The following is a 10859-nucleotide window of genomic DNA, read 5'->3' on the forward strand; positions in this document are numbered from 1 at the left end:
GAATTATCTTTAATTAGATGTCAGACAATTTTTTTTTAATAAGTATTATTAAGTGATTAGCCTTATAATAAAAAGAGATTATTTAACATACAAGGTGTGGCTGATCAGTTGGCAATGCATGGCGGGCAGGTAAGAAGAGTTTTTGGGTTGAATCCTCATTAAACGCATCTGCAGGAATGGACGATGAGCTTTAATTATGATTTAAGTAACGTTTGATCGGGGGTAAGTAAAGAGAGGAATTGAAGTTCCCAGAAAATAAATATTTTGAACATGTTTGGTTGGCATAAAATGTGTAATTTCCGAGAACTTAAAAATACAACTTCTTTAGTCGGGAAGTAGCTTCCCTTACTCACCCATAAGAAGTGGACTTCCTTCGCTCAAAAACTTCTCATTCTCAATTTTACCCTTATATGCTTCCACTCTACATGTATTTGTCCATCAACAATATGATTACTTTATTTTTACTTTACTACATTGTATTTCTAATTCAACGCATGCTCTTTCTTTATTAGTCATTTTTTTAGAGAATTATTATTCTTATTTTGTTTGTAATTATAACGTTAACCAAATAAATAAAATTATAACAATATTTTGTATAGTATGTAAGTAAAAGTTATGTTGATTACAAGGTGGTAGATCGTATAAAAATTGTTTTATTAAATTGATTTTAGGTTAATAATTTTTCTTTTTATGAAATATTTCAATTATTTATACATACATATGATAAGGGTATTTTTGTCAATTACAATCTCACATTTTATTAACTTAGTTTTATTTTTTGGGATTTCAATATATCAACCAAACACAATTATATTATATTTCTCAGGAAGTAACTTTCCTAGAACTCTACTTCCGAGGAAGTAAACTTTCTGGAAATAGATCGATTTGAACCAAATAAGGTCTAAACCCCGAGCCGAATTAGGCTGTTGGTTCCTAATAGTAGGGTCTGAATACCGGTGACTTAAAAAAAAAGAGAGGGAGATTATCTAGATTCATTGGATCCTCTTATGATAACTATGAGCCAGTTGGCTAAATAAGTGTTCTTCTTTAATTTTTTTTCCCTTTTTCAGAAAAAGTTGGCTTCTTGTTGTATATTTGATTCTAAGAAGCTGTTTATGGCGGCTGTTTGGGGATTCAGTGCCTATAATTTAAAACCAAAATGACATGAGAGGCAGCTTCACCTTCAATCTCACCATATTACCATTTTCAGGTAATCATAACCTTTGATCTTTCTTCATTTAAATTTATATGTTTCTAAGTTTTTTCTTTCCATGGTTTAATGTTTTTACTCAAAAGGACTTATGGTTTAACCACTCCACCTACCCAATGCTTCATCAACTTAACTTTGTAAATTTCTTATCCTTTCCATATTAGTTCTAGTGGTCCTTCCAAACCAAATATGGTACCTAAAAAAGATAAAACACAAATGCCGTAAGAGCTAGAAGAGGTCTTAAAATCCTTTTTCATATACAAAAATGGGAGTAAATATATATTTTGCATTTAAGAAAAAAGAAGAGAAAGCATAGTAGTTGGAGTGTAATTGTTGTCCTTGTTTGGTGTATTTTTCTCTGTAAGAGAGAGGGACTTACCATTTCAACAAAAATAGTACCCGTTTGGTTCACTCTTGAAAATAAAATGGAAAAATTAGATGTTTAGTGTCAGAAAAATCTTAGCCAAAGTTTATTTTTCCAACAAGCTCGGTTCGGTAAATCGGTGATTACCGAAGTTTATACACTCCTAGTTTTAAATGATTAAAATGCTAAATATTATTTTTGTACAGTGTTCAGTAATATAGTAGGTTAACCCGTATAACGTTAACTTTTAGTGTTTTATTAAAACAACTGAAGATAATCAAAATAGTTAATTTTATCGAGCAGAACTCATAAAAACAACCTAAAATTTTTTTATGAAAAATAATAATAAAAAATTTATTGACCCTAAAAATGCCATTTCTTTTTTGTTGCTTAATCAAGAATATAGACATTAAACTCCAAGTTTTAACATGTGAATCCCCACTCCAATCCCTATAAAACTAGTGGTGACCACCACTTATAATGCCATGCACGTGCACCTTCTGTACCATCCCTTGAACCCAATTAAGTCGCAATTCGCAAACGCTCCTTCCTACTTCCCCAAGAAAAGTAGAAGACTATTTTACTACCCGGCCCTTGGTTAAACTACAATCTTTATTTCATATGAAACAAAATGAGCATTGCTAGCGGTTCAAAATCGAAATCCATTCACTATTTTCTTTTTATAAAAGACTCTAAATATATATTTTTGTTTCTTCGTTCTTTGATTAAGATTTTAATTTTTTTTTTCATAAAGAAATCTCATTTTTAAATCCTAAATAAAAGTGGAAATTGAGAAGAGCTACCCAGAAATAATGGTTTCATATTTAATACAAAACTAAAAATAACATTCTAAGAGTATTTAACTTTATTTTCTCAGTCTCTCTTTTTTCTTGTTCATATATACGTTTGATTTTTTTTTTTTTTACTTATTTCAATTTTCAAATTCTTTCTTCTCATTTTATTTCAAATTTTGTTTATTTTATAATTTTCAATTTTTTTTGTTACTTATTAGTAGAAATTAATTTTGTTTTTTTATTTAATAATATAAATCAATTTTTATTAATGTAGTTGAGTCGTCTTGATAATAAGACTTTTCATCAATTTGGTAAGTCTGGAAAACAATTCCTAATGTATAATCTATATGTTATTTCGATCTATTTGACATTCTAATAAATTAAAAAAAATTATTTAAAAAAAAAAAAAAAAGACTAAACTGACCTCTGAGAGAGAGAGAGAGAGAGTGTTGCGTGCTAATTTATTGCAACCTTAATTTTGGGTTTGATTGAAGCAATTTATTGCAACCAAACCGAATTGTGAGTTGATTTCCAGCTCATCACAACACAACTAATCCAACATAACCAGCCAGGAAGGAAAAAAGTTTGATATGAAAAATCTCCGAAAGGTAGATTGCTGATATTACGCTGTCACTCAGTCAAAGCTAATCATATACTAATTTTCAGATTACAATTTTTTTCAAGGGGAAAAAAATAAATTAATCTCCAAAGGGAGATCATAAACTAATCTCCTTAAACTTATTTTCCGAGAAAAATGTTTTCCTTCAAAATTATTTTCTATTATAGATCATTTTTTTTTGTTTGGTTGCAGTACACATTGTGCAAAGACAAGTCTAGGGCTTTTCAATATACAATAAATGAGCAAATATAAATAAATCAAGAGGATGTTGAGAGATGAAGGAATAAAAAGGGATGTTTGTGAGAAAATAGGGTCCTTGAAATATTAAGCAAATGACAAAAAAAGCAGTGGGTCTCACTCACCTTAACTCTTTCTTCTTCTTGTTGAGATGGTATGATGAGACATGTCCCTTTTATGGAACAAAGTTGTTCAAACAATGTCTCACATAACTTCTTTCAGATTCATGGGTGGTTCATATCGCCCTGCTTATCAAAATCAAGTATTGCTAGATTAATCGAAACTGTAAGAATCAAGTTGCTTATGAATTGCTCGCAGTTCGGTTTGAGAAAAAGTTTATTCAATAAGTCTCAAGAACAGAGTCGAACAGAGTCCAAGACTACTTATCGAGCTTGTTTAATATAGGAGTCTAAGCATAAACTTATAAAGAGATGACTTTCTTTTCTAACGATAAATTGCAAATGAAATAAGCTCAAACTTAAGTATACTTTTACCAAACCAAGTTTGAGCTCAACAGAATTCGGCTCGGCTTATTTACAAGCTAGCAAACATGTTAATTCGTGTAGGTATTACTGATCAGAAATAGATTAACATTAGAATCATAGCCAATGAATATCAAAATATAGAAATTCATGTTTAATTGTTTATATTACAAAATGTTCACTAACCTCTGATGCCCTGCTCTAAATCAAGGCAGAAGAGTACAAATTTTCAAATTTCTCTGCCAAATTTAGATTACATGACAGAAGCAATAACCCAACAATTTTTGGGCGGCAGAGCTTGTGTCGTGCTGGTCTGCACCAAGCAGTGTAATTTGACTTTGCTAATAATCACTAGGGCTGTCCCCTTCATCAAGAACAGTGGGGCTTGGAGCAAATTATAAAATGGGCATAAAAAAGAATGAGAAATACAAAGAATCACAAATAGAGCATCTTCACCAAAACTTTATGGCCTAGTATATGCTGAGAAATTTAGATTCTATTTCTATTTCTAAAGCAACTACTCAGATATATGAGTTTATCTGTGTGATAAATGCTCATCAACTTTGAAAACACACATAAATGGATTTCTGCAACTTGCTAATTTGTAAGGTTACGTAATAGTCAATAAAGTTTATTTTTCACTCATAAATGGAAGCAGTTGTTCTCTGAGCAAATGAATCTTAGTTTATCTCTATAATATTACTGGTCTGTAAAAAATAAAAAAATTGAGATAGGATTTTCCTGCCATCAGGACTGCCAGAATGAAGACAAGCAATATAGAGATGCCTTGCTATCATTTTTAGCTCCATAATTAGGTTCCAAAGATCCAAGAAGACACCTTTCATAAATATCCAAGCAGAAGGCTTTCTATCTATGAGTAACAGCCAGAGAAACAGGTGATGACCTATCTCATTATGTTTCCTGACATGACTGGATAGGAATGCAAGGTACTGATTAAATCGAAATGAGGTTTTATTTTCAAGATTTCAATTCATATCTTTTAAGAAAGCAACTATACCTAACTATTGCAGTACTGGTTTAACAAGCAACTGATGCAACATTCATAAAACATCCTACAAAGTAGAATAGCTAAATGTACGCTTCAACCTAATCCTGTGTACTCATGAAAACTGATTTCTATTACCAGAGCGACCACTGAATGGTCAAAATAAAAGAAACCCAAATGGAAACAACCATGCTTGATGTTGCCAATATAACTTAAAAAGGAGGAAAAAGAGGTGAAAGAATAAGAGGGACAGACAGAGAGCTACAAAAATAAACACAGGTTACATTTGTACAAAAACTACAAAGATATAGAAGTGGAACCAGCAAATTTCTTCATTCAAAAACAGAATATAGGCATTTACAGTACATCCATTAATGCCACTGCTACAGTGCTACTGCTTCCACATAATTCAATGCATGAGAATGCAATTCTCAGTCCCTTTTGAAGTATTACCTTCAAACTGAGAGAATATAGAACCACTATTAAGATAGGCAAGGGATGAAAGAAATACACTCCTTTAGAAAGCACAAAACAAGAATACCATGAACAAAAAAGATCTTAAGCAAATAAATGCTGCTATAATTCAGGATTACTTGAGCATAATTAATAGAAATATAAACATATACTCCTATTCTGCCAATTTTAAGTGCTACTGTACTAACAGTATCCTTCTGCTCAAACAAAGGAAACAGGAACTTCTTGATCAAAGGATTTATTGCTCATAATAATGATAAAGAGTGTAAAAAATTTGATCAAAATGATCAAGATTCTCACCATCTGTTAGTTAGGCCAATTGACCTATCGACGTGTGCATACAGACTAAATATTCTACAGATTGAACATGCTACGCCATAGAATCTCAAGGAATTTAACACATTGCATGTAATAGACATCATACTCTCATCTCTTGTTCACTAATATTCAACAAAATGCACTGACCAAAATAAAGGCTTCAACTATTACCAGAAAACGCAGAACATTTACACTACAGTGTCCAACAAAATAAGATGCAGATAGACAGAAGAAAAAGGTAAAAAGCTTGACATTGTAGAATGTAGTTCCCCAAAAAAGCAAATTGAGCTTCCACCGTCACCCTATAATATACTTGGAATAACAAAGAGAAGGCCTGAATGCTTCCCTCAAGAATACCATTCTAAAATATATCTTGATAGGCATCAGTCTTTCCTGAGCACGAAGAAGTCCAAAAATGTCCAATTTTTAATGTTTAACTCAACATATTTACACGAACAACAATGCTAAAAGTTAATCCAACATCAAAGTATACATCTGATAACTTGAACTGCAAAATCTTTCTCATTAGAGCCAAATGACTAGAAATAGAACTGTTCATTTAAGATTTTGATTAATCTTTGCATAAAAAAGCATGTTATCAAGAGAAATCAATCAACTATCGCTAAAACTAATAAGTCAAATATAGTGATCCCGCCCTAAAAAGAAAAAGTTAACATTATTAATAAAACCCTCACTCAAAGATATACCAAAGAACAACTCTAAGTCTGTCTTCTAAGCCGCTTCCTCAGCTTCTTGTACTTGTGCTTATTCATCTTCTTCTTCCTCTTCTTCTTCACACTATCAGCCCAAATTCCCGACTCCTCGTTCTTAGTTGGCGCATCTTGGATAGACCCAGTTGATAAAATGGGGTATGAACAAAACCCAAATGGATGGATCGAAGAAAACGGCGAGGAATCAAAATGGGTCAAGCTCTCTTCTTTGTAGGCATTCATTGTCTGGTTTTCGTTTGGTTTGCTGTTAAGTTGTTGGATTTGAGGCGCAATAATTGAAGGTGGCGAGGGATTTGTTGAGTTGATACATGGGTTGCGGAGGGAAGCAAGGATTATTGACGGAGGTGGTGAATTTTTGAAGAATTTTTGGAGGGTTGACAGTGCCATCGAAGTGGAGGTGACTGCGGAAGTGCAACAGCGGTGTGGGCTGGGAGTATTCGGTGTCGTGTGAGTAAACCGAAACACGCGAGGAAAATAAAATCCAATCTAATTTCATAGAAACTCCAATTCAATTAAGTCAAAACTTTAAAAATAATTGAAAAATAAAAAGATAAATTGGCCTCTATATCATAATCACATATATCTCTATTTCTAAAAACTAATTATGAAATCTTTAAATTATAATTTTATTAATATTTTGATCCTTTTTTCAAAAATAAAACAAATAAAATTTTAATGGAAAATAAGTGAATTATTAAAGTGTTACCGTAGATCATAAATTTTATTTAATTATAATTTAATGATTCATTTTTTAGTTAAAAGATAGTATTTTTAATAGATGAATCAATGTATTAACAGAATCAAACATTAAAAATTCATAGTTAGTTTTTAAAAATAAAAGTACATTTGTTTTAATCTTTGCCTATAATTTAAAAAGAAATTTAATTTTTCCTTAAAAAATTGATGACAATAATCTAATTAATCAAAATTTCAATAATATACATAAGTTTTGCTTCGATTCTATTATTTAGTTATTTGTTATTTAAATTCAGTTCAACTTAAATAATTGAAATTTAATTAAAAAATAAAATAAAATAGAATTAAATTATTTTGAAAAAATAAAACCGAAAGTATCAAATAAAATCACCCTGATTTGCTTATTGCTTAATAAAATAAAATCACTAAAAATTGAAAATAAATGATTTTTAACCTTACATTTTCACATTAATAATTCATTAAAATGAACTTAATTCTATAAGAATTTAAACATGATTCTGCACTTTTATATTTTATTTTGAACAGAGGCTGTAATTATCAAAGAGAAATAAATTTGAATAATAATTGATAAAACGAAAAATATTGGCCAAATTTAACAAAAGTGTCAAAGTTGATATATATATATTTTTTTGATTTAACGTATTAATAAATGTGTATACATTTAAAAAAATACGAAGGAAACAACCAGAAACAAAGCTTCATAAAACAAAAACATTGAAATTTATATTAATCGATATATGATAATCAAAGAGAGATTACAAATTACATCACAAACTCTAATTTATGCCTTCAAATGCCAACTTATGGCTATCATATTATTATAAGACAAAAACATGCAATCAAAGAAGAAAGAACGGTGGCAAGTGCCTCACACATAACACATCATTTTTTAATAATAATGCCATAACGATGGGCAATAAAAAAATGAAGCAAAAGCAGCATAGTTTAATAAGGTAGCTCTGAAGTTTCCTCCTCATGGCAGCAAAGGAAGGTGATATGTTTCTCCATGTTACGGTTGCACTCGGGGCATTTCAGGCGCTCCGGGATCCTACCTGTGGTGCTCGGAAACTCAAAACGACAACAAGGATGAGCAATACCATGAAGCTTGTCGTGATGCTCTTTAAACGACAAATCAAATCCCTTGAGAGACACATTCTCCTTCCATATATCATATTCTAGCAATGTAGGCAAAACTGTAGTGCTATGTCCATTGACAACAATATTAGACCCTCTACTTAGCACAGCCCAGCCACCTTCTTTGTCATAGCTAAGTAGTTTCTTGATTTCTTGCATCATCGGGTCATGTTCGTCAATCTTGCCTAGCTGAATCTTGGAATATAGCATGCTTTGTAGTCTAGTCCAGAAAAACCAAATCATTGTAAGGTCTTGCCAGACATAACTAAGCTTTTCAACCGTAATTGTGGATATGATCCTTTGGACTTTGTCTCTCTTGCAACTCTTCCCTACATATACCATTTCAAGTGAGATGCGTGCTGCCTGTGCGACTGCTCTTGCTGTGTTTGTGAACTTCCTTATCCACTCAACATCATCCCCTCCATACAAGAAAATGTACTTTCCTTCTTTAATCTGAGCAAGAAAGTTTCTACTACTTATTTTGCATATAATCAATCTTTTTGGAAATCTCCATGAAAAAACCAGATTAATTATTTTATAAATTTAGAACGAAAGTAAAGGTGAAATTACCCAGTTGAGAATTGTTGGGTCAATGCCATCAATAAGAAGCTCAAGCCTCCATGTCTCTTCCTTCCACAAAGACTCTTCTCTGTAGCTAGTGAAAGGGAAAGCATTGCTTGCCCAAATCCACATCATATGTAATGCATTAGGGCATACAACTTTTCCCTGAGGGTCAAGCACCACAAGAATAGGCCTTCTCCTGAAGTGCCAAACCTCCTTAATGAATCTAATCACAACTTTTTCAATCAATGTTGGATGATAAACTGTATACCATGGCATCACAGTTTGCAAGGACTCAAACTGCTTATGCATAGCATCAGTATATGGAACTGTACGATCAACAACAGGAACCCAAACCACCTCATACTGGCTCTCCAGTCTCGTTGCATGGATTCTTGATTCATTGTAAATTTGTTCAAGAATTGAAAGTTCGTCATGCGAAATGTCGAGGCCAGAAATGAGCAATAGCACATTCTTCCTCCTCAGGACATCAACGTTAACCTATAATATATATATATATTCATATGCAAATACAAATTGAGATTAATCAAATAATATTTAGGTATATACATAAAACACTAGAAGGTGAAGAGCAAACCCTTCTCTTAGTAGAGCCATCAACAAGTGGCTGTATATCATCCTTTGCATATATTAAGGCCTTGAGGATCTTCATATTGTCAATGTGGATCGTGTCAAAAAGATTCAAAAGCGCTTGATAGGCCTCAACATTCCTCTTCTCCTCTGCATAAACCAAAATTTATACTTCAAATTCATTTATATTAAATAATTAAGGACAAGGTATATCTTTTTTTAGGAGAGTTAGCCTTATTGTGACCTATGTGTTGGTAGCAAATAGAGAGTTGCTTCCTTAGATGCTCAAGTATGTTTTGGAGTTTATGAGCCAAGGTGGATAACTCCCATGCTTCTGTGGTGGCAAACCTGCAGAAATAATTGATAAAATGCAAAAAAATTAGTACTAATTGCATTTTAACAATTAATTAAGAGAATTAAGGAGAGAAAATGTACTCATGTCCCATGGTGGTAAGATTAGTAATTTGAGTTGCACAAGCCACAACACTCCTCATGGTCCAATAAACAGCAGTAGGAATATGAGCAATGGCTGTAGACAATGCAGGCACTTCTGAAGAAATGTATGAGGATGGCAATTCTTTGAACTCAACTATGCACTTAGTCACATCCATCATGACACTAATAAGATTGTTAAGCGCATCGAAGCGGGGCTTCAAAGGGCCTGTGTGTTCTAAGATGACAGGCAATTGCTTAAGGATCGCCATTGATTTTGCAAGTGGGTTTGAGGAGTAAATCTGTGCTAGAAGCCAGAATTCTCCATAGTTCAAAGCAAAAGCTGCCATTGTTAACACCACCTTAGCATCCCATGAATAGCTTGATAACATGTTGAACAATGAAAGAGTTGTTGCGTGGGCGTCTGCTCCACTTAGAGCCTTGTAAGAAATCTGAAATTTCATTTTTGTTAAAGAAAATTTAATTAATTTTAGTCTATGTAATTTTATTTTTTATCATATAATGTAAAAACGAAATAATTAATTTATATTTTTTTTAATTAGTAATTTATAAGTACTTACCTCAGAAGCAATTCTGTCTATAACAAATGACAATGCTTCAAGCATAGCAATAAAGTTGGCTTGACGGTTCTTGTCGTCCACTTCAGCATGTGTTTGGTTAACCTACATTAATGATAAACACAAATGTTGATTAATTAGCTAGCAATTACTTACTAGTAAAAATTAATAAAAATATGTTGACCTATTTGTGAGTATAATGAATTTTAGGAGTCAAGTTGGTCCGTCATCTAAAAAATTTTACATTTTCCAAACTAAGCTTGATGTATATATGAATAGTTATAAAACTAATTATACATTACCATCAAAGCACTATCACCATGAAGAGTGGCACGACTAAGGATGTCATCAACGATGTTCAGAAGAGGTCTAACATCAAATTCTCTACCATCAGGAGCATGAGTTGCCTGAATTTGTTTCAGCATCGAATTTTCATCGGACAATGCTAACATGCTACGGTCACCCTTGATCAGTTGTTGGGAAAGGCCGCCGCTGCCTGATGGAGTTGGAAGTGACCGGAAGGCCATGGCTAGCTAAGGATGTAGGGCAAGTTTCTAGGGTTTTAAGATAAAGAAGAAGGAAATATATATTTATATTAGCTTGTGTTGCTG

The 10859-nt window shown here is 32.4% G+C and overlaps 1 protein-coding gene across 1 annotated transcript; it reads right to left on the bottom strand.

Annotated features, from left to right (window-relative positions):
* Nucleotides 1-7653: 7653 nt before the first annotated feature.
* Nucleotides 7654-10859, bottom strand: SEOR1 (sieve element occlusion amino-terminus protein). Its single transcript, XM_012216161.4, has 7 exons — nucleotides 10551-10859; nucleotides 10252-10353; nucleotides 9674-10122; nucleotides 9483-9586; nucleotides 9246-9388; nucleotides 8657-9148; nucleotides 7654-8539 (listed from the first exon to the last, which is right to left on the bottom strand). Exons 1-7 carry the CDS (start codon nucleotides 10773-10775, stop codon nucleotides 7898-7900), a joined length of 2157 nt encoding a protein of 718 aa, XP_012071551.1. The 5' UTR covers nucleotides 10776-10859; the 3' UTR covers nucleotides 7654-7897.

This window comes from Jatropha curcas, chromosome 11 (genome assembly GCF_041381405.1).
Source record: "Jatropha curcas cultivar XTBG-Jc1 chromosome 11, XTBG_Jcur_1.0, whole genome shotgun sequence".
In the NCBI taxonomy this organism is placed as follows: Eukaryota; Viridiplantae; Streptophyta; class Magnoliopsida; order Malpighiales; family Euphorbiaceae; genus Jatropha; species Jatropha curcas.

Bases quoted from the DNA above. Each gene is read 5' to 3' on its own strand.
- SEOR1 (XM_012216161.4), bottom strand. From the start codon at position 10,775: ATGGCCTTCCGGTCACTTCCAACTCCATCAGGCAGCGGCGGCCTTTCC. The intron at 10,354-10,550 runs GTAATGTATAAT...TCATTAATGTAG, and splicing joins ATGGTGATAGTGCTTTGATG to GTTAACCAAACACATGCTGA. The intron at 10,123-10,251 runs GTAAGTACTTAT...ATGAAATTTCAG, and splicing joins TAGACAGAATTGCTTCTGAG to ATTTCTTACAAGGCTCTAAG.